This window comes from Apium graveolens, chromosome 1 (assembly GCF_009905375.1).
Source record: "Apium graveolens cultivar Ventura chromosome 1, ASM990537v1, whole genome shotgun sequence".
NCBI lineage: Eukaryota > Viridiplantae > Streptophyta > Magnoliopsida > Apiales > Apiaceae > Apium > Apium graveolens.
Window position 1 is genome coordinate 198,366,255 of NC_133647.1, and position 24,395 is coordinate 198,390,649.

General features: G+C 35.1%; 1 protein-coding gene and 2 long non-coding RNA genes across 3 annotated transcripts; 1 reads left to right on the forward strand and 2 right to left on the reverse strand.

Moving 5' to 3' along the window:
- Positions 1-5,153: 5,153 nt before the first annotated feature.
- Positions 5,154-6,637, reverse strand: LOC141677797 (uncharacterized). Its single transcript, XR_012557533.1, has 2 exons — positions 5,377-6,637; positions 5,154-5,295 (listed from the first exon to the last, which is right to left on the reverse strand). It is a non-coding gene; the product is annotated as an uncharacterized LOC141677797 (long non-coding RNA).
- A 2,973-nt stretch (positions 6,638-9,610) lies between these two features.
- LOC141677789 (vesicle-associated membrane protein 724) lies at positions 9,611-13,540 on the reverse strand. The gene is made up of 5 exons (XM_074483859.1): positions 13,221-13,540; positions 11,191-11,332; positions 10,967-11,087; positions 10,065-10,127; positions 9,611-9,983 (listed from the first exon to the last, which is right to left on the reverse strand). The coding sequence occupies exons 1-5, from the start codon at positions 13,408-13,410 to the stop codon at positions 9,834-9,836; spliced, it is 666 nt and encodes a 221-aa protein (XP_074339960.1). The 5' UTR covers positions 13,411-13,540; the 3' UTR covers positions 9,611-9,833.
- Positions 13,541-16,556: 3,016 nt separating this feature from the next.
- On the forward strand, positions 16,557-17,961 carry LOC141724116 (uncharacterized). The gene is made up of 3 exons (XR_012576503.1): positions 16,557-16,685; positions 16,764-16,881; positions 17,266-17,961. It is a non-coding gene; the product is annotated as an uncharacterized LOC141724116 (long non-coding RNA).
- Positions 17,962-24,395: the final 6,434 nt, after the last annotated feature.

Sequence of the window (24,395 nt, forward strand, 5' to 3'; positions counted from 1 at the left end):
CAATTAAAACCATGGCAAACAGAAAGCCAGATTATCAAAACCAGAAGCAGTAGTATACCAAAAACAACCAACTTTATCTTCATATTTTGATAGGGCTGTTCACGAACCGAGCCAAGTTTTGATCGAATAGAGCCAAGCTTTAATTTTTTTTCTGACGAACCGAACCGAACCGAGCTTTCTTATCGAACAAAAATCGTGTTCGAGCTCGAGCTCGTTAACTAAAGCACTACGTGGATATGAACCGAGCTCGTTAAATTCGTTAAATAATTTTGATACCACGTCTTCCTTCGGATCTGGGTCCCTCTTGTCTTGAATTCTTGCGCCTGTTATATTAAGAGCATGTTTTATGGCTTTGAATTTCAGAATGCAAAAGATTTTGACTACAAGGTCGATATGAAACAACGTACCGAATCACGTAAGGTTTCTGCCTTGTCATTAAGGATGGTCAGGTTTTCTCCTCTTTCAATGGTCTGCAATTAGAGCACTAAGTGAGTACAAGATGAAGTTTGTGTAAATAGAAATTAGCAAGTACTGGCTATGGCATTTTAATATGAGTGCAGTGCTCAGCAGCATAGGAGATTCATAGTCATCTATTTAGGAATAAGCTCATAAGAAGAATAAGCTCGGTGGTATGGGATTGGGTATGGGATTGCTGGGAGGTGCATTGGGTGGGATGATGATAGGGGACATGATTTCGGATGCTGGGGACTATAATGCTGGCTATGAAGAAGGATATGAAGATGCTGGTGGTGATCTTGATTTTTAAAAAATAACGAGTTTCTTTATGGATTGTTGCTGTTTTTATATGTTGACTGGTAGTACATATAGCTCCGGGACTACTCCTAGGCTTTTAACTCTATATCGCTCTTGGAAGGATTACTCCTAGACACCTAAATCCATATATCTCCTGGAAATACTAATCCTAGACTCCTAACTCCACGCAGCTCCTGGAAGGACTAGTCCGCACACTACCAGTCATGACCAGCTCGGTCCCGCAAGCCCAACCTTGGTAAATTCCAGCACGTGAGACACTGGCCCAAGCACATGACGGGGACAACTGTCACACATCAATCATGGGAATAATCAGAGCACGTGTCAGAGTATCCTCGGAACATTCCTCAGACAGTGCCACACTGACACATGTAAAATATCCACTCCAGTCAGGTGTACTCTGCTCCCAGAACCAATGGCTATGATCTAAAGGTACCGACCCCAAAACCCTACCCTTGGGCTATAAATAGCCCAAGAAGGTGGTGAGGTTTTGGGGTTAATCACTCTCTCACACTCATATACACACACAGCCACCTTACATCCATACATATCTTCATCTTCCCCAAAAGCGAGTTCTTACTCTCACGCCGGAGGCGCCGCGGGACTCGAACCCTCCTTCCGGTGTTGTTTTGTAGGAGCCCCCACCACAGCTACACATTCACAGCGGCGAAGGATCCAGGCACGGCGTCGAAGGAGCGGCCCCGCCACCAGGAGTTATCATTTGGCGCTAGAAGGAGGGGTCGAACCTCCGCCACGTGGCAGAATCTAGATCGTCCATCAAAACTGTAACTAATACAAGTAATGATGAGGCACGTCTCACCACATTCTTACAGCTGTAATAATTCAAATAATTGGGGGGGAAATCCCCAAAACCGTTTCAACTTCCAAGTCCGGACTCCTTCGCACTCAACACTCCGGACTGGGGGGCAAAAAAAGTTCAACTCCTTCCAAAGACAACCACCTTAGTCCGGATTTGCCGAACACAGCGCAATCCGGACTAGGGGCAGCAAAAACTCAACTCCTTCCAAAGACAACCACCTTAGTCCTGATTCGTCGAACTCAGCGCACTCCGGAATGGGGGGCAAGAAAAACTCAACTCCTTCCAAAGACAACCACCTTAGTCCTGATCCGCCGAACTCAGCGCACTCCGGACTGAGGGGCAAGAAAAGCTTAACTCCTTCCAAAGACAACCACCTTAGTTCTGATTCGTCGAACTCAGCGCACTCCGGACTGGGGGGCAAGAAAAGCTCAACTCCTTCCAAAGCCAACCACCTTGGTCCGGATTCACCGAACTCAGTGCAATCCGGACTGGGGGGCAAGAAAAGCTCAACTCCTTCCAAAGACAACCACCTTAGTCCTGATTCGCGGAACTCAGCGCACTCCGGACTGGGGGGGCAAGAAAAGCTCAACTCCTTCCAAAGACAACCACCTTAGTCCGGATTCGCCGAACTCAGCGCAATCCGAACTGGGGGGCAAGAAAAACTCACCTCCTTCTAAACAAAACAATCAAAAGCTCATGTTCTACAAACAAACCCAAATTTACTCCCCCATCCAGAAAATCTGCATAAGGGAGTGGGGGGCACATGATAGTACTTATAACTCCTGGAAGAACTACTCCTAGGCTTTTAACTCTATATAGCTCCTGGAAGGACTACTCCTAGGCACCTAACTCCATATAGCTCCTGGAAGGACTACTCATAGACTCCTAACTCCACGCAACTCCTGGAAGGACTAGTCCCGCACACTACCAGTCCTGACCAGCTCGGTCCCGCAAGCCCCACCTTGGTAAATCCCATCATGTGAGACACTGACCCAAGCACATGACGGGGACAACTGTCACACATCAATCATGGGAATAATCAGGGCACGTGTCAGAGGATCCTCAGAACATTCCTCAGCCAGTTCCATACTGACACGTGTAAAGCATCCACTCCAGCCAGGTGTCCTCCGCTCCCAGAACCAATGGCTATGATCTAAAGGTACCAACCCCAAAACCCTACCCTTGGGCTATAAATAACCCAAGAAGGTGAGGTTTTGGGGTTAATCACTCTCTCACACTCATATACACACACAGCCACCTTACATCCATACATATCTTCAACTTCCCCAAAAGCGAGTTCTTACTCTCACGCCGGAGGCGCCGCGGGACTCGAACCCCCCTTCCGGTGTTATTTTGTAGGAGTCCCACCACAGTTACACCTCCACAGCGGTGAAGGATCCAGGCACGGCGTCGAAGGAGCGGCCCCGCCACTAGGAGTTATCATCGACAATGTAAGAAGTCTTGTTATTGTGCTCTGGCTTGAATATGAGACATGAATGAACAATCCTTTGAGTTAAGTATATTTGTGTGTGTATTGATTCATTTCGTTTCATACTTGATTCACATATTTGAAATTCGATTATATGTTCTGGATTGGTAGTATATGATAGATTTGGATTTGGATTTGTGATAGATTTTGTAAAGTGTATTTCAGATGGATAATAAGAGCAATGCTACGTACCCAAAATATTTAATAAAAATGTTATGGCAATCATCTTCTTATTCGTGAGATTCATATTTATACACGAGGAGCCCATCTTATTATAAGTGAACATCAATAATATGATGACAACTCATCATTCGGGAACCGTTTCGGTAATGGTTTTTGAGAGTCTAACGTTTCTCCGCTAAGAATTTCTTTTCTATTTTTTCTAACCGATTTTGCATGGAACTCGAAATCGTGTCGGATTTTACCATTCCTTCTCGGGTAACGGCATACACACACAAACACCTATGTTAGCAATCCATTTCAACAGGTCTTGTCCAAACTCCTCTGCCATAAAACTCTGTTTTATCTGTATTCTATTTCCGAAAATCATTTATTCTGTTGCCGGTAGAGTTGCTAGAGTAATGTAATGAAATACAAACTTGTTAAAACTGACTTACAGTTATAGTGAAAAAGTGAAAAAGTGAAAAAGTGAAAAAGAGAGTTTCTTTTTATATGCCTCCGAAGAGAAAACTTCTTTAATAATGAAAATACTAAAAGAAATATGCGGAGAAGCAAGTAATCGAACCTCGAACATCTTCTCAGCATTAGAATCGCTCTACCATTGCGCTACTTCCCCATTGATGAAAATTATTAATACTTGACTCGATTTAACACATATAAGTACTAAAATATAGAAAAATTATGATTTACAATAAATTAAGATATAAACACTTTTTTACTAACTGACCATTTGGGAGTACCATAAAAAAAAGATCAGGAAACCAGAAGAGAAAACCTCTTTAATAATAAAAATACGAAAAAACAAAAACTTATGCAGAAGCTAGGAATCGAACCTCGAACATCTTCTCAGCATTAAAATCACTCTACCATTGAGCTACTTCCCCATCAATGCAATTTATTAATACTAGACTCGATTTAAACACACAAGTAATAAGATTTAACATTTTCTTTTTAATAAATAAAGAGAAAGCTTATAATTTACGATAGATTAAGATATGAACACTTGACTCGAGTTAACACATATAAGTAATAAAATATAGAAAAATTATGTTTTACGATAAATTAAGATATGAACACTTTTTTACTAATACTGTCCATTTGGGAGTACCATAAAAAAGATCAGGAAACTAGAAGATAAAACTTCTTTAATAATGAAAATATGAAAAAACAAAAACTCATGGAGAAGCAAGGAATCGAACCTCAAACATCTTCTCAGCATTAGAATCGCTCTACCATTGAGCTACTTCCCCGTTGATGAAAATTATTAATACTTTACTCGACTTAACACATATAAGTAATAAAATATAGAAAAATTATGATTTACGATAAATTAAGATATGAACACTTTTTTACTAATACTGTCCATTTGGGAGTACCATAAAAAAAGATCAGGAAACCAGAAGAGAAAAGTTCTTTTATAATAAAAATACGAAAAAACAAAAACTCATAGAGAAGTAAGGAATCGAACTTCAAACATCTTCTCAGCATTAGAATCGCTCTACCATTGAGCTACTTCCCCATCAATGAAACTTCTTAATACTAGACTCTATTTAAACAAAAGTAATAAAATTTAAAATTTTCTTTTTGATAAATATAGAGAAAGTTCATAATTTACGATAGAATAAGATATGAACCCGACGCAAAAAAAAAATGAACCCTTACTTTACGCAAATATGTCATCTTGGGAGCACCATAAAATAATTGATCAGAAAACCAGCTGATAATTTTATACAAGACTTAAAAGAATGTTCATACAAGTTTTACTAGTCACAACACCGACAACTTTTAGCTACCAAAAAAAAAGCAAGAAAAACGAAGGAAAAAATGGTCCTCATTTATAATTAACACGTAGAATGCACCCATGCTGACTGATAAATATGATATGCTAGTCCGAGCAATTAAAACCATGGCAAACAGAAAGCCAGATTATCAAAACCAGAAGCAGTAGTATACCAAAAACAACCAACTTTATCTTCATATTTTGATACCACATCTTCCTTCGGATCTGGGTCCCTCTTGTCTTGAATTCTTGCGCCTGTTACATTAAGAGCATGTCTTATGGCTCTGAATTTCAGGATGCAAATGAATACTACAAGGTGGATATGAAACAACGTACCGAATCACGTAAGGTTTCTGCCTTGTCATTAAGGATGGTCAGGTTTTCTCCTCTTTCAATGGTCTGCAATTAGAGCACTAAGTGAGTACAAGATGAAGTTTGTGTAAATAGAAATTAGCAAGTACTGGCTATGGCATTTTAATATGAGTGCAGTGCTCAGCAGCATAGGAGATTCATAGTCATCTATTTAGGAATAAGCTCATAAGAAGAATAAGCTCGGTGGTATGGGATTGGGTATGGGATTGCTGGGAGGTGCATTGGGTGGGATGATGATAGGGGACATGATTTCGGATGCTGGGGACTATAGTGCTGGCTATGAAGAAGGATATGAAGATGCTGGTGGTGATCTTGATTTTTAAAAAATAACGAGTTTCTTTATGAATTGTTGCTGTTTTTATATGTTGACTGATAGTACATATAGCTCTGGGACTACTCCTGGTCTTTTAACTCTATATAGCTCTTGAAAAGATTACTCCTAGACACCTAACTCCATATATCTCCTGGAAACACTCCTCCTAGACTCCTAATTCCACGCAGCTCCTCGAAGGACTAGTCCGCACACTACCAGTCATGACTAGCTCGGTCCCGCAAGCCCAACCTTGGTAAATCCCACCACGTGAGACACTGGCCCAAGCACATGACGGGGACAACTGTCACACATCAATCATGGGAATAATCAGGGCACGTGTCAGAGGATCCTCAGAACATTTCTCAGCCAGTCCCACACTGACACGTGTAAAACATCCACTCCAGTCAGGTGTCCTCTGCTCCCAGAATCAATGGCTATGATCTAAAGGTACCAACCCCAAAACCCTACCCTTGGGCAATAAATAGCCCAAGAAGGTGAGATTTTGGGGTTAATCACTCTCTTACACTCATATACACACACAGCCACCTTACATCCATACATATCTTCATCTTCTCCAAAAGCGAGTTCTTACTCTCACGCCGGAGGCGCCGCGGTTATCGAACCCCCCTTCCGGTGTTGTTTTGTAGGAGCTCCCACCACAGCTACACCTTCACAGCGGTGAAAGATCCAGGCACGGCGTCGAAGGAGCGGCCCCGCCACCAGGAGTTATCATTTGGCGCTAGAAGGAGGGGTCGAACTTCCGCCACGTGGCAGAATCTAGATCGTCCATCAAAACTGTAACTAATACAAGTAATGATGAGGCACGTCTCACCACATTCTTACAGCTGTAATAATTCAAATAATTGGGGGGGAAATCCCCAAAACCGTTTCAACTTCCAAGTCCGGACTCCTTCGCACTCAGCACTCCGGACTGGGGGGCAAAAAAAGCTCAACTCCTTCCAAAGACAACCACCTTAGTCCGGATTTGCCGAACACAGCGTAATTCGGACCGGGGGGGCAGGAAAAACTTAACTCCTTCCAAAGACAACCACCTTAGTCCTGATTCGCCGAACTCAGCGCACTCCGGACTGGGGGGCAAGAAAATCTCAACTCCTTCCAATGACAACCACCTTAGTCCGGATTCGCCGAACTCAGCGCAATCCGAACTGGGGGGCAAGAAAAACTCAACTCCTTCTAAACAAAACAATCAAAAACTCATATTCTACAAACAAACCCAAATTTACTCCCCCATCCAGAAAATCTGCATAAGGGAGTGGGGGGCACATGATAGTACATATAGCTCCTGGAAGGACTACTCCTAGACTTTTAACTTTATATAGTTCCTGGAAGGACTACTCCTAGGCACCTAACTCCATATAGCTCCTGGAAGGACTACTCCTAGACTCCTAACTCCACGCAGCTCCTGGAAGGACTAGTCCCGCACACTACCAGTCCTGACCAGCTCGGTCCCGCAAGCCCCACCTTGGTAAATCCCATCACGTGAGACACTGGCCCAAGCACATGACGGGGACAACTGTCACACATCAATCATGGGAATAATCAGGACACGTGTCAAAGGATCCTCAGAACATTCCTCAGCCAGTCCCACACTGACACGTGTAAAGCATCCACTCCAGACAGGTGTCCTCCGCTCCCATAACCAATGACTATGATCTAAAGGTACCAACCCCAAAACCCTACCATTGGGCTATTTAAGGTGAGGTTTTGGGGTTAATCACTCTCCCACACTCATATACACACACAACCACCTTACATCCATATATATCTTCAACTTCCCCAAAAGCGAGTTCTTACTCTCACGCCGGAGGTGCCGCGAGACTCGAACCCCCCTTCCGATGTTGTTTTGTAGGAGCCCCACCACAGCTACACCTCCACAGCGGTGAAGGATCCAGACACGATGTCGAAGGAGCGGCCCCGCCACTGAGAGTTATCATTGACAATGTAAGAAGTCCTGTTATTGTGCTCTGGCTTGAATCTGAGACATGAATGAACAATCCTCTGAGTTAAGTATATTTGTGTGTGTATTGATTCATTTCGTTTCATACTTGATTCACATATTTGAAATTCGATTATATGTTCTGGATTGGTAGTATATGATAGATTTTGATTTGGATTTGTGATAGATTTTGTAAAGTGTATTTCAGATGGCTAATAAGAGCAGTGCTACGTACCCAAAATATTTAGTAAAAATGTTCTCAAAATGGCACTTATTCGTGAGATTCATATTTATACACGAGGAGCCCATTTTATTATAAGTGAACATCAATAATATGATGACAACTCATCATGCGGGAACCGTTTCGGTGACGGTTTTTGGGAGTCTAGCATTTCTCTGCTAAGAATTTCTTTTCTATTTTTTCTAACCGATTTTGCATGGAACTTGAAATCGTGTCGGATTTTACCATTCCTTCTTAGAGTAATGGCATACACACACAAACACCTATGTTAGCAATCCATTTCAACAGGTCTTGTCCAAACTCCTCTGCCATAAAACTATGTTTTATCTGTATTCTAAAATCATTTATTCTGTTGCTGGTAGGGTTGCTAGAGTAATGTAATGAAATACAAACTTGTTAAAACTGACTTACACTTACAGTGAAAAAGTGAAAAAGAGAAAGTTTCTTTTTATATGCCCCCGAAGAGAAAACTTCTTTAATAATGAAAATACTAAAAGAAATATGCGGAGAAGCAAGGAATCAAACCTCGAACATCTTCTCAGAATTAGAATCGCTCTACCATTGCGCTACTTCCCCATTGATGAAAATTATTAATACTTGACTCGATTTAACACATATAAGTACTAAAATATACAAAAATTATGATTTACAATAAATTAAGATATGAACACTTTTTTACTAACTGTCCATTTGGGAGTACCATAAAAAAAAGATCAGGAAACCAGAAGAGAAAACTTCTTTAATAATAAAAATACGAAAAAACAAAAACTTATGGAGAAGCAAGGAATCGAACCTCGAACATCTTCTCAGCATTAGAATCACTCTACGATTGAGTTACTTCCCCCTCAATGCAATTTATTAATACTAGACTCGATTTAAACATACAAGTAATAAGATTTAACATTTTCTTTTTAATAAATAAAGAGAAAGCTTATAATATACGATAGATTAAGATATGAACACTTGACTCGAGTTAACACATATAAGTAATAAAATATAGAAAAATTATGATTTACGATAAATTAAGATATGAACACTTTTTTACTAATACTGTCCATTTGGGAGTACCATAAAAAAGATCAGGAAACTAGAAGAGAAAACTTCTTTAATAATAAAAATATGAAAAAACAAAAACTCATGGAGAAGCAAGGAATCGAACCTCGAACATCTTCTCAGCATTAGAATCACTCTACCATTGAGCTACTTCCCCGTTGATGAAAATTATTAATACTTTACTCGACTTAACACATATAAGTAATAAAGTATAGAAAAATTATGATTTACGATAAATTAAGATATGAACATTTTTTTACTAATAGTGTCCATTTGGGAGTACCATAAAAAAAGATCAGGAAACCAGAAGAGAAAACTTCTTTTATAATAAAAATACGAAAAAACAAAAACTCATGGAGAAGCAAGGAATCGAACCTCGAGCATCTTCTCAGCATTAGAATCGCTCTACCATTGAGCTACTTCCCCATCAATGAAATTTCTTAATACTAGACTCTATTTAAACAAAAGTAATAAAATTTAAAATTTTCTTTTTTGATAAATATAGAGAAAGTTCATAATTTACGATAGAATAAGATATGAACCCCTCGCAAAAAAAAAATATGAACCCTTACTTTACGCAAATATGTCATCTTGGGAGCACCATAAAATAATTGATCAGAAAACCAGCTGATAATTTGATCCACCACAACTCTATAGGGAGCTTTTCTACACTATATAACTTTATGAATGACAAAATGTTTATACAAGACTTAAAAGAATGTTCATACAAGTTTTACTAGTCACAACACCGACAACTTTTAGCTACAAAAAAAAAGCAAGAAAAACGAAGGAAAAAATGGTCCTCATTTATAATTAACACGTAGAATGCACCCATGCTGACTGATAAATATGATATGCTAGTCCGAGCAATTAAAACCATGGCAAACAGAAAGCCAGATTATCAAAACCAGAAGCAGTAGTATACCAAAAACAACCAACTTTATCTTCATATTTTGATACCACATCTTCCTTCGGATCTGGGTCCCTCTTGTCTTGAATTCTTGCGCCTGTTACATTAAGAGCATGTCTTATGGCTCTGAATTTCAGGATGCAAATGAATACTACAAGGTGGATATGAAACAACGTACCGAATCACGTAAGGTTTCTGCCTTGTCATTAAGGATGGTCAGGTTTTCTCCTCTTTCAATGGTCTGCAATTAGAGCACTAAGTGAGTACAGCATGGAGTTTCAGTAACCAGAAATTAGCAAGTACGGGCTACGGTAATTCCTAACCAGAAATTAGCAATTAGGAATTCATAGTCATCTATTTAGGACATAATACATTCCTATGTATTAAAACAATAATAATTACATATACGTGATGGTATATTCAATCACAAATAAGGAGCTACGTTCTCTGTGGCTGGAACTCGTACGAAAAGGATATTTCCAGTTTGATAAAATCGACAAATAGGAACAAACTGGCCAGAACAGAACTCCATACACTTATGATTTAGGATATCGGTACATGGTTGTTGTTATTCTAGGACAATACTGTACAATGGAGAAATGAACAACCAACTTATTGCAACTTCAAGGTCTGATGCAACCATTGACCATTGTTGTAGTTGTTGCACATAGGCCTAGTAGGAATCCTAACAGCCATGTAAAGGAGGGGCTTGCACTGTTGCAGTCTCTCTTACGACACTTCAATTGTTACGCACAGGGGCCACAACATAGTTGAAAAGTCAGTTGTGTGAAAAACAAGTGTGATTGCATCATTCTGAGGACACGTAACACCACACTTTACGAAATAGGCGGATACCTAAGGCTTGAGCAATAACTATTACAGAGTTTAAATGCAGAATGGGAATTCTAAAGGTTACTCAATCTTAGACTTAGAGTACTGTTTGGTTAGCAAGAAAATGTTACATAGTGTAGATGGTAAGGAAAAAGAGAGATAGGATACACAATCAGCGAATATGGGATAAAATTATATAAGATTTGAAGATATCCAAATAAAGCTGACCCCGTACCAGTGTAACCATACCTTGTCAATATTTTCCAACATAATACTTTTAACTTCAGAAACTTGAGCCTTCACTTTTATCAGCTTGTCAATCTCGTCTGCATGATCAATTATATACTGCATGTGTTGTTTCATGAGCGGTCTGTATATTAAAACACACCACACGTATTATTATTAAAATAACTGTGCAGAGTAAATCCAATTAAATGAATAATATATAAATTAGAACTTCGTGGATGTCATACCCGAACTCTTTATTGAGACTTTTGGCAACAGCAGTTCCTGCTTTTCCACCACCATATCTTTTTTTAAAATCTGCTGCCACTCGTTCTAAAAATGCAATAGAAATCTGTTTCCCAATTGTGTCTTTGGCAACAACACAGTAAGCTGTAACTTGCAAGAAGCATCATATTAAAGGATTGAAATAATATTTGACAAACTTAGAACTATTAACTCCTTTTTCTTTGACAGATAAATAAGCGGCTGAAGGGAACCAAGGTATAAATTGCATTGTTTTGATATGCAGACCTTTTTGAGGTTTAAACTAATTTACATGCATAATATCACCTCCAGCACATAGTTCTGTTTTATTCTTCAATTCTTTAACAACTCTGGTGTTGTGCATCATACTGTCAAAAAATATTAAAGATATCCATGGTCGATATGAAACTTTGCAATACGGGCCAAAGCAACATGCATGCTCCCCAAATTGATGTCTTCATGACTACTCTAAAATAGTACTAAACCGCTAATAACACATGTATTTCGGAAGGGCGCATATTTTTATTTAAAAACAATAGGCAGCAGCTCATCATTTCAAAGTCTCAAGAACAAAAAAAGAATCCTAAAGGCATTTGTTTAGGAACAAACACTGAAGGATCAATCTAAGAAACATTAAAAATAATAAAAATCAAGACAATCAATCATACAAGACAAGAAAGTTCACGTGTTCGCTCAAATTGACCTACTCCACAGTCGCATTAATTCTTATTTTTCGGATTCCTATAGCCATTTATTGGAAAATAACAGACTTAATCAACTGCTCTGATCAGCACTGGAAAACCTTATGCGGCCTTATTCAATGGCCAATGCACAAGGCTCCCACGTCTGCATAGTGTGTGAAATCCAGATGTACATAGTCTCACCTTTATAAATACCTACAGTTTTCTTCATGACGTTTGACCTACTAGATAACGAGTAGACACTTAATCATCGCATCAAACATGACCTTGAACTCGGAATCCTTATCATAGTTTCTAGCTAATAAATAGTATTTTCTAATCTGCCAATAGCACAGGTTGAAAAAAAATCACAAACTAGATGGCCGTCTATATCCCAATCACAACCAACCTAATATAGGTAGATTGAAAAAACCAACTTTCTCTCAATGGGCCACCTAATCTTATCTTAAGTAGGCCAACGCCAAAAAAAAGGTCATTTACCAACAAGACAACAAAATAGAATAAGTTGCTAAAATCTCATATTGCTTCCTCAGACTGCTAGTTTTAGCAAATACTGCAATATAAACCAAACTTAAATCTTCGAATTCACACAAAATTAGAGGTAATAATGTCTGACATGAGCAGAACCCTGCTCAATTTTACAGAGAATAAACCCGAAAATGACGCAACACAACTCTTAACCGGATATGATCCAAAATAACATGTTTATTAAAATTTCATACATTGTATCAAATTCTAGTAGGTTTGAAAACCAACTAAAATCAACACGTTTACGAAACAATCCAAATCACGAAAAAAAACACCCTAACAAAACTCAATTCAGCCAACTACCCAAACTGAGTTTTTTCTCCACAACAAACCATCAAACAAAATTAAACAAAACCCCAACACCATCTTGCATAAAAATCTTAAAACCAACCACATCATCAACCCACAGTTCAAAATCCAATCTTTCCCAAAAAATTGCATAAAGATCCAAACTTTATTACAACAAACACTAAATTCAAAAAAAAAATCAAACTTTACCACCAAAAATCACTAAATTCGCATAAAGATTCAAACTTTACCACCAAAAATCACTAAACTCAAATAAAGATTCAAACTTTATCACCACAAATCACAAAACTCAAATAAAAGATTCAAACTCTATCACCACAAATCACTAAATTCAAATAAAGATTAAAAATTTATCACCACAAATCACGAAATTCAAATAAAGATTCAAACTTTACCCCCCAAAATCCAAGATCCTTTCAAAATTTACCATAATTATCAAGAAAACAAACATAAATAAAGAAAAGTAAGAAAATTACCATAACCATCTTCAACAAGGAAGTTAAAAGTATGATGATCACAATTGTAAGTAAATTTATTATTTGTAGAAGGCAATTTCTGAAGACACTGAGTTGCAATTGCTGGAAAGTTGCCAGTGAACTCGGTGAACTCAGCTAGAATCATGGTACCTCGTGCTACAAAGCTGTAAATGAACGATTCTTGGCCCATCTTAACTCACTGAGTTGGTTGCTTCCGAGTTGTAAAGACAGGAGAGAAAAAAGAACAGAGTTGAGGTTTCTAAATTTATGGGCTAAGGTGGTTTTGTGTGTTTGGAGTTTATGTTTTGTATTTATGTTTTGTGTGTTTTGTTGCTTTGTAGTTAAGTAAATAATATACTTGGATTTTGTTTTTGGTAATGTTGAAAATATATTTGGGACTTAGATTTTCTTGCCTAATTTGTATGGGGCTTGTGTGTCTATATTTGAATAGATCCATTCTTCAAGTCATTTCTTAATACTAATTTTTAATTTAATAAGTATTATACATTTTAAATACACTTTCGAGTAAATGTTAGATTTAAAATATGGAATGATAAAAAATAAATCTTGTTTTTGACAAGGTTATAATGTTCGAAAATCAATTCTATTCGATTGTATCTTTAAATTTCAAAATATAATTAATCGGCCGTTTTTTCGATTAATCGTCTTCGGCGTTCGAATTTTCAGTTACCCACCTTTGGCATTCGAATACTCGGACGTTGAATCATTTAAATCTGAATTGGTTGATCTCCGATTTCTGAATACTCGTTCGTATCAACGGATTTGTGGATTATCCAAAATATTTAATTTTATTTTAATTTTACTAAACTAGGGTCTTAAAATAGAGAAAATAGATAAAATATGTTTGCAAGATTATACTTTCTCAGTACCAAAATACAAGTCACTTTAACTTTTACATGTACTTTAAGGTGTATAAAAGTCATAGTTTCACATTCTTTTTTCTAAAATTTCTTTTTTTAATTAAAATTTAATATGTAAATTTTTATTAAAAAAATAAAAAATATTTTATAAAACTACTCCCTCCGTCCCATAATATACTTCCCATTTTGACTTTTCGTACTGTTCATGTTAAGCGATTGACTACTAATTTACGTCTAATCTATAAGACCAAATATAATCATGAGTAATTTTATTGGATTCGTATTTATGAGTACCTTAATACAATGAAATTTTTATATTTAATACTAATATGAAATTAACAATCAAAATTATGCATTGACAAACGTGTCCAACACAAATAGAAAACGTTTTTAGGGATGAAGGGAGTATTTTATTATTTAACTTAAAATATGTATAAAAGTAAAAAAAAAAAATATTCTGCGACGGAGGAAGTAACTAGTAGTTAAATAATTTAAGTGCTATTTGACATTTTTAATACATTGGGAAGGTCGTGTGAAATGTAAAAGCGGGAGGGAAATAATATGTTGAGAGCAACCGCGTGAAGGTGGTAAATGTAAAAACGGAAATACGAATAGGTTGAAAAATGGTAAATACGAAGTTTCGAGAAGGTGGGGAATTAAAATACTTTTGGCTTGTTAAATTTGACGTTGACGGCGGCTGCGAAAGTGGAGAGAAAGGAAGAGTATGAAATGTAGATGATGATTGCTATCTACAGGGACTGAGAGGGACGGGAGACATAATAAAATCAACTTTTGGAGGCGTGTTTTGTGGCCTTTTGTTTACCTGGTTGTATTTACATGTTTTGGACCGTTTGCTTTTCTCAATTCTGAGTCTCAAATAAACTGAAACTCATTACCTCGAGTGCAACTAATTTGAGTAGCGACTAGTACACCGTAGATACCTAAAAAATCATAAAATTTATTAATGTATACAGTAGTAATACTCTGTCTTATAAAACGAACAAAACTCTCATATCTTATCAATATGGGACGGAGTGTTATAAACTCTGTCACTTAAATTCCTGACATCAAGTCACAATGGATATCCCATAGGATCAAGCTCATACCTCTATAGCCATTGTGGGATTATGTTGGTTGGCTTTGTGTCCCCGCCTCCGAATTTCTGTGTATTGCGGGATAAAATTTCTGTGTATTGCGGGATAATACCACCGGTCTTCAAGTCCCCATCTCTGTTAACTTGACGCATCAAATTTTTGAAAGGCGGCTCTTATGTGACAATCCAGGTCAAATCTCGAGCCTTTTTCAAAATCGGGTCAAGTCCCGATTCCGAATCTAAAATATGTCGAATCCCATAGTCCCGAGTGCAACCAACTTGGATAAGGACTCGCCTATCGCGTCATCACATGCACCCAAAAAATCATAATTTATTGATACATTACAGTAGTACTGTGACTTATAAACTGGACAAAAATATCATGGGCCTGTTTGGCAGCCAACTTATAAGCCACTTATGAATTATAGTATGTAACAGCTTATCTACGAGTGTTTGTCGACCAAACTTATAAGTTGAATTTTTAACTTATAAGCTGATAAGTTGAATGTTAGTAACGACGTATTTTTTTCAACTTATTTTGATTTTTAACTTATTTATTAATCTCATTTTTAAAATATATATTTTTAAATATTAATCTAACTTTAAATTAAAGAATTAAGATAATTATATTTAATAATTATTTATTTTAGTACATTTAAGAAAAAAAATCTGATTTATAAGTAAAATTATCCAAATATTTATTTAACTTATAAGTATTCTTCTACTTATCACTTATAATTCACTTATTCATTTTAAATTATAAATTACTTATTTTAAGATTTCTCAAATGTATACCATATCTTATAGATATGGGACTACGGTGCTACATTAATGCTCATCTAAATTAAATTGATTCTGATTGCAAATTTTTTGACAGATCATTAATGGTTTACTAGCAAAAACAAAACAAAATCTTTTTGGTCTTCAGGAAATAATTATGAAAGTAAAACATTTAGCTAGTCAACCCGAGAGGATGTGGTAAGGGGCACAGGGACACATGTATCTCTAAAATAAAATTTTATATTTTTATATTATTAAATTGTTAAATTTTTTAAAAATACACGAAAGTGTCCCCGGTGATTGAGAAACGTGAGTATATTTTTATAAATTATAGTCAATGCCCCATGGAAATTTAATTCAGAAATTCATCCCTGGTAAATGATAATCTATATATTTATATAAAGCAGGATCTCGGGTGTCCTACGTGGCAATATCAGGGTGTCTATTCTATTTTCTTATTTTTGAAGCCTTCACCATTTTATTGATCAATATTTCACGTACGTTTCTTTTCCTGTCGGTTTGGCTGCATGTCCATTACCGGAGATATCAAAAGCCAATCATTTATTTATATTTAGTTTAGCCTTCAATCTTCTTTAGCCCGACCCATCACATGTTGATTGTTAAGCAATCATTATATATACATATTTACATATTCATAATCTTTACATTATTTTCTTCGTCTAATTACATCAAATTTTGCGCTTTCAGCTGGTAGAATGCATCTATATCTATATTTATATATAGTTACATATTTGCTCGTGTCTGATCCTTTTTTTTAAACTCCTCCAGGACTCCTATTCTGGGTATTCCAAATTATACATCACATGATTCTAGGGAGTAAGGTGCATCAATGGTTCTCAATTACCGTCAAAAGTTCATCTCAGTTGTCTTCATATTCGTGTTGCTGGTAAGTTCATATTCCTTTTGTCTAATTTAGTTCATCACTGTCTCAAGTGCAACTCTTATGTTTGATGAAGGTTCACAGTGAAAAGGAGTTCTTGAAAACGAGTTCCCTTTGTAAAGCTAGGCAATTGGATTTCTATTCTAAACAGTATTTGGTGGAGTCCCATAAGAAGATAAGAAGAGAATATGGATTCTAAAAAGTATTTTGAATAATAAAAACATTTATGAAATCTTTTATTATCACTTTTTTCAATGCTGGTAAGTGTCACTTAATTTGTTTGCCCATTTTAGTTAATTATTGATGTTTGATCTTATAATCTATTTTGATACATTGAGATAACAAAAAATATGAGTTCTCAGAGTTGCTTAAAATTCCTCTATTTTAAAGGTACACAATTTTATGCAATGGCTCGCTTAGAATTTGGCTAGCAGATGAGAATTGGGCCCAACCAGATTAGGGAATGTGAAAGCTATCTTGGACAGGCCAGCTACAAATTAACTTAACCTGGCATGATCTTAATTGCGATTTTCCAACAATGTTTTCATATTGTATGCATCTTTATTTATTTCCTTTTACATAGAGTGCTACCAATTGGATGACTGATATAGCATGAAATATTTTTTAAATATAAATTTGCACTACCAGTCTTTCACAGTCGTCTATTTACCAAGTGTTTGTCTCCTAAGGGTCCTATTCTAAATTTCATTTTTTTAACTTGAAAATATATTAGTTGGACCGTAATGGGAAAAGTCGGCTGTGGTATGAACTTTTTGCCTCCCTTGCTTTTAGTTTGGTTAGGAAATATGATAGGGTTAAGGCAGTTACAGAGTTTACTAACTAAAGGACCGGCAGATGATGGGCAAGCCTTTTAAATGATGACATTGCATCGCAATACGAGAAATTGTTGGAAGACACTCGGCTGTATAATGGAGCAGTTCTCTCTAGGATTGAGTTATCGGAAACAAAGCCAATCATGTTACTAAAAGAGGCACTCAATTTTTTGGCGTTATCTCATCTTTATATGTATCGAGGGATGAATCTTTAACATTCATTATGTTTTTCTCCCCTCTGTGGATTAGCATCGTTATATCTTTCATCAAAGTAGCAGGCATGCTCTACTTTATATTGTTAACTACGCATTATTGATGGACTCTTTGTTCGGATAAATGATTGGTTCCTTCTCTAAAAAACTTCTGGCAGAGGGCACTATCCTAATTTTCAAAAAAAGTCACAATGTTCTGTCACACGCTATTAAAAAACTTCAGTCAGGTCTAAGCTGCCATGTCATATTTTCCGAGCCTTCTTTGCCATGATTTTGAACTGAGTAAGGTCACATGTTAATTAATTTTGCTTTCATGTGAAGTTGTGAACCCTTATTAACAATTGTTTTCATTCCTACCAGAGCCATCTCTGTAGTCTGAATCACTTAGGATATATGAATAATAATAAGAATATAAGCTCAGTTCTACTTATGCAAAGGCATTATCAAGATGTTGCTTAAATTTGAACGAAAAGTAAATAGTGATCATCAAAAAAATTTCGAAGACTTTAGTTCTTCCGAATTAAATGGTAAGATTTATATCTTTGTAATAAACTATGAGACTACGAGCTTTGTATTTTATTTTTATTTTTATGTTTTTGGTATTTTTGTCTCTGTAAGTAAGAGTAGTTTTGTGTTGATTTTTTTTATTTTTATTTATATATAATTTTGTCTTGGTTAGAAAGAGCTATTTTTTGTTTGTTTACTTAAATTATGTTTATATGTATCTTTTGCCTCAATTTGTAAGAGTTGTTTTGTGTAGAGTTTTTTAGTTTTATGTTTATATGTATTTTTTTGCCTCGGTTTGTAAAAGTTGTTTTGTGCTGATTTTTTTAATTTATGTTTATATTTATTTTTTGCCTCAGTTAGTAAGAGTTGTTTCCGATATGTCCAATTTTGTCTAGCAAATGAGATATGCGACTTGAGAATTATGTTTGAAGGTTGTGGAAAAGTTCTAAGTTGCTTCAAATCTAGCTGCACTCTGCATAGCAAAAAAAACCTGGATGCTGGAGCATGAAACCCAAAATCTATACAGATCCATGCTTTGGTCTAATGTGTTAGGAATGTGTTTGTTGGTAAAGGAAATTAATTTATCTCATTTCCTGAATGTTCAACAAGTGTTATTAAATCTATTAATTATTGTTTTCCATGCATATAATAGTTAATACGAGAATATCAGTTCCTATCTTTATATATCTTTGTATCCCTTGCCATTAGCCGAGAAGGATGTTGAATACACCGTTATAATTTGCTTACCACCCTATTTTATTTCTTATCTATGCACCAATTCTTTGAGAAACTGGTCTGTAAGATCAGTGAATTTCTCCTGGTACCTTTGGACTTTAGCATCGGCACACTATAAACTTTTGAGTATTTGCTCACAGATGGTAATTTTGAATTTAGGTAGGTTGGGGCCTTAAAATAGTAAAGTTCGTGGCCATTGCTTTTGATGTACTTCATGTAGCATAAATTATTCACACATTTTTACATTGTGTGTATGATACATGAAAACTAAAAAATGTCTCTAATTACAATAAATTGTTCAATGGTAAACTTTTGTGATATTTGGTGTCAAGATTAAAACATTTTAAAATTTTATCTTTTGTACCTATAGATAATCTAATGCTTCCGTTGTCTTCTCAACAAAGAAAAATCCAAAGTCAATTGATAGATTTTGGAGTTAAGCGAATAATTTTTATGGAATTCTGGGAAGACAAATAAATTTATTTTAAGTAAAAAATTATTATTTTATAATTATTTTAAATTTATTATCAATACAAAATATTACTTAATCAGAATACAAATGAGTTTCTCAAACCGCGCGAAGCGCGGTTATATCACCTAGATAAAATTATATAATACAATATGAGCAAGTCAAACTGAAGTATTGTTTGAATCACCGGATTACAACTTAATTAACGGGAATGAAATATAATCCCTCACATTTTGGTTTCATGTACCGAATTAATGGTTTATGTTTAAGCAACTAACTCTAACATCTGTCTATCTACAACTCTTTGTATCTCAACAGGCCATTTATGATTTAGCTACTTCTCATGCAATTTTTTTTTTGCTAAATTACTTCTCATGCTATTTGTTTGTATTTTCATAATTCATATACTCTTTTATCAAGTTCGGTTGAATTAGGGCTGGTCAGGAGTAAACTTTGACGTGTGTTTTAAAAAGATGTTTGATTCTGTTTCGTTTCTTCTTTACAATTCCATAAGTATATTATATTTTTACGAAATTGAATTGTTTGTCTAAAAACAATAATTTTAGAATTAGTATATTTATTGAGTAGTGTTATATACCCCAAATTTATTTCTCAAATTTTATATCAAATAATGTGGCATACACATGGTGATTTTTAATTCGGGGACGCGTATGTATGCACGCGTGATCCATATTATTATTAGGAAAGTTACAAGTTCGAAATTTGACATATTAGCATTTAGGGAAATTTTTGGAGAAAATATTTGTGATCTCTAACATTTTCGATATTTATTAGCTTTCACTCCTAAAAATAAGAATGTTTTGTGCATTTCATTTCGTAAAATTTGGTTATGCATCTCTTTTGCATAGATGCTGGTTTGTTTATTTTTGCCTTTGTTTTCGTTTCTTTTTTCAAATTTGTATTACTTAAATAGTTTGTATATCGTGTAGGATTTTTTAATAATTTCTGTTTTATTCAATTGCAACCAATCAATTAATTTACATTTTTTTTTCTAAAAAATGGTGTAACGTTTTATTTTATTAAAGAATATAAAATTTTATTCGACTTTTTTTTAACACCTTAAAATTTTAGAGCAACTGTTTATTTAAACTAGAGCTTAATCTTTAAACAGGACTACCAATAGAATTGAACAGTGCACTACCAATAGAATTAATGTGAGGGTCAATTATGAAATTACTGTTTTCTTGGAAAATTCATACTCCATTGCCCGGAAAATCATTACCTTCATTTTTTATTTTCAAAATATTTGTATTATGTTTATTAAACAATCCGGAAACAAAACGGTTTATTATTTAACTTTATTTGTTTTCAACCTGGTTGTATAATCAGATACGGATTTGTCCCGATCGACTCTCTTTCAAGTTATTAATAAAATCTGCTTTAAATTTGAAAAAAAAAACTAGAGCTCAATTTAGGACTCCCATTTATTTCATTTCAATTTTTGTTATTGGTATAAGTATGGTATTGATTATATTTGTTGTAATCAATCGTAAGGAAATATTTGTTACTAGTATAAGTATTGATATTCGTTATATTTGATATTGTTAGTTATAGCAAAAATTATTATACGATTGAATAATGTTAATGGGTATAATCATGTTCGGGTTCAACATATATAACATGAAATGCAATTTTGCAATCTTAAATGCTACTACTTTAAATCTAACGAGTAATTTTATATACAACTTTGTCAATATTTTTGTAAAATATTATTGAAAATTTGGATATTTTTTATTTTTGATAAATTTCCCAAAACTATAACGGATACACCAATCTCACGTGTAACTTTACAGACAACTTTTTTTGTACTTTCGTAAAAATGATCGAAAAAATTGAATATATTTGGCAAATTCCTTCAAACCAAAACACATACACAATTTCCTTGAGATTCTTTTTTTTTATTGTAGGTAACCCGCAGCCGCTACCCTTTGGGTGCGCATTGGGTAAACCCTACGGGCTCACGCAATAGCCTGCAAACCACGTGAACCAAGGTAAACCGCATTTAAGCGACAGACTCTGATTCAGGAGGCATAATCATAATTTCTCCTCGTGTGGGATTCGAACCTGTGACCAAGATGATAGTTATCCTCTCTTTAACCAACTGAGCCAACTCTTGCGGGCCCACAATTTCCTTGAGATTCATTTCTTATAGCTTAAGTTGATTATATCCTTAGATTATTTAAATTTGTAATCGAGTTTTTTTAAACGTTCCTGCGAAAATATATGAGCATGTTTTCTAAAATTAATTTTGAGTTCAATTTAAACCATGAAAAATGAAATTATAAATGTCAAATTTACGGGTGTATGGTTATTTCAATATTAAATGAATAGTTAGTTGAACCATCCCGACTAGGGATGAGCATAAATTAGCCAAACCGACCGAAACTACTCAATCCAACCGACCAAACCGAATTTTACGGTTTACTAATTGTTAGGTTCGGTTACAGATTGACACTTTAAAAACTGATTTTTTCGGTTTGATCTCGGTTTTTACCTCCAAATATACCGAAATAACCGAACTGAAGTGGATATTTAGAATGAAACATTAATATACATATGTTGATAATGTGCAATTAATAATAAAATTATAATTTATAACATATGGGTAAACTAAAACATATAAAAAAACTAATCTTATTATATTTTATTCTAAAATATAAATATTTATGCATGTGTTATATTTTCATTATTATTATTATTCAATAAAATCATGAGAATTGATCACATCTTTCTCGTTTTCTTATCTTTTTAATTTCTCAAATTCATATTTTTTTATATTTTTTTTTGAGTAAATCACACTTTGTACCCCTTACAAATATTAACTTTTGCACTTTAGTCCGAAATTATTAATTTAAGTCGAATGCATCCCTCACCTATTAATTTTATTTCAATGTGCACCCTTTTGACTAATTGTCGTTAATATTTAACAGTCAGCAGTTAGATAGAGGGTTAAATCGGTAATTTAACCTAATATATAATTAAAATAAAAGAAAAATAAAATCAAGTAAATATACGACTCTAAAAATTGTCCCCTCACTTCTTCATTTTTTTCATTTCCCCCATTTTTTTCTAAAACTTTAAGCCGGCGACGATTTGTAACCCTAAAAACTAGATCATGAAATTGACACATCATGCGAGGACGATTAAGGATAATTGATGGAGATAATACGACTTGGGCGGAAGTTCCTGCTGAATATTGGGTGAAAGTGTTCAAGAAATGTCAAGAAGTTTCGGTGATCGAAGAACCAAAACGGGCGAATAAGTCTGACATACCTGATTATTCTTCTGAGGGTATACTTCTATGACCTGGATTATAGTTAAAGTATAGTTTGTCTTGATTTTGCATGCATGAGTTAGTATTTGTTTATGTGCAGTTGCCTATGTGATGTATATACAATGTGTTGAAGTGCTTTGTGGTCCCATTTGTGTCTCCATTAATAATATACTGATATTTTAATCAATAAATAAATATTTGGTACTCCGTTTGTCGTATTTTAAAATTGTTTGATGTGTAAGTGTATTGAGGGGTTTGTACATGTAAATTTTATAGCTTTTCCGAAGTATTTTTCAATTAAAGTGTACCATGGTGGGGAATTTGACGAGGGTCCAAATACTTACATTGGTGGTGAAATGAGTTATTTTGACATGTGTTCATAATAGAATTTTAATTTATATGACCTGGAGTCCATGATGACAGAGTTAGGCCTAGTCATAGGTGAATTTTGTGTGTGGTTTTGCTTGCCAAATAGTGAATTACTGAAAGTGTTGCTTCCAGTTGTTACACCTGTAGATGTGGAAGCATTAAGTGATTTTATTTGCTGTGATAGATGTTTGGATTTGTACACCACTGATTCGGTTATTGATTTTGGGGAGATTTGTATGATTTCTCATTCACTAAATTGGAAGAGGATGACAGAATTGAGAGAATTAAGGATATTATGGAGGAATATGAATATGAAGAGAAGGATATGGTTGAGGACTGTGAAAATGGAGAGGAAACCAAAGATGTTGATAAGCTTAGTTTTGAAGAGGATAGTTCAAATGTTGATTCCAGTGATAGTGAGGTAGATATACTACCAAAGAAGAAGAAAATAGTTCCTCCAAATTCTCTTTACAGGACTAGAAGAAGAGGAAGATATTTATTGTTGAAGGTAAATTTAGTATAAACCTTTTAAAATATAACATTTTCTGATAAGATTGTTCTTGTAAATGTCTTGGCCTTTTTTCTGTTTATCATTTATTAGGGATTATTCAAAAATACTGAAGATACCCCAGTAATTTAGGAAGACAGTTGTCCAGATGCTAGCCAGCCTACTCAATAAGAAGTGATACCTGATAAAGGAAATAGGCAAGTGAAGGCTAAGAAATCTAAGGCAAAGAAGAGAGTTACGCGGAATTCTGAGGTTGGAAGTACATCTGATACAAAAAAAAGATAAAAAAGTTAGACAAGGTGAGCAAGATGATCCACTTGAAGAAGATGAGCAAGGTGATCCAATTCTAGGTGATCCGGTTCATGAGGTATAGGTAGCCGATGATTCCAAGTTTGAATACAAAAATATTATGTCTAGATGCTCATATTCTAGTTCAGAGGGCAGCTACAATAGTTCTAATGAAAGAATGGTCATATATAGCTGTGATGAACAGAAGTTCCAGTTTCCAGAATTTAATGAAATGACAGATATGGGTAATCCTCAGTTTGTTATCTACTTTCATATTTTTGCTTACACACGAATTGATTCGCTC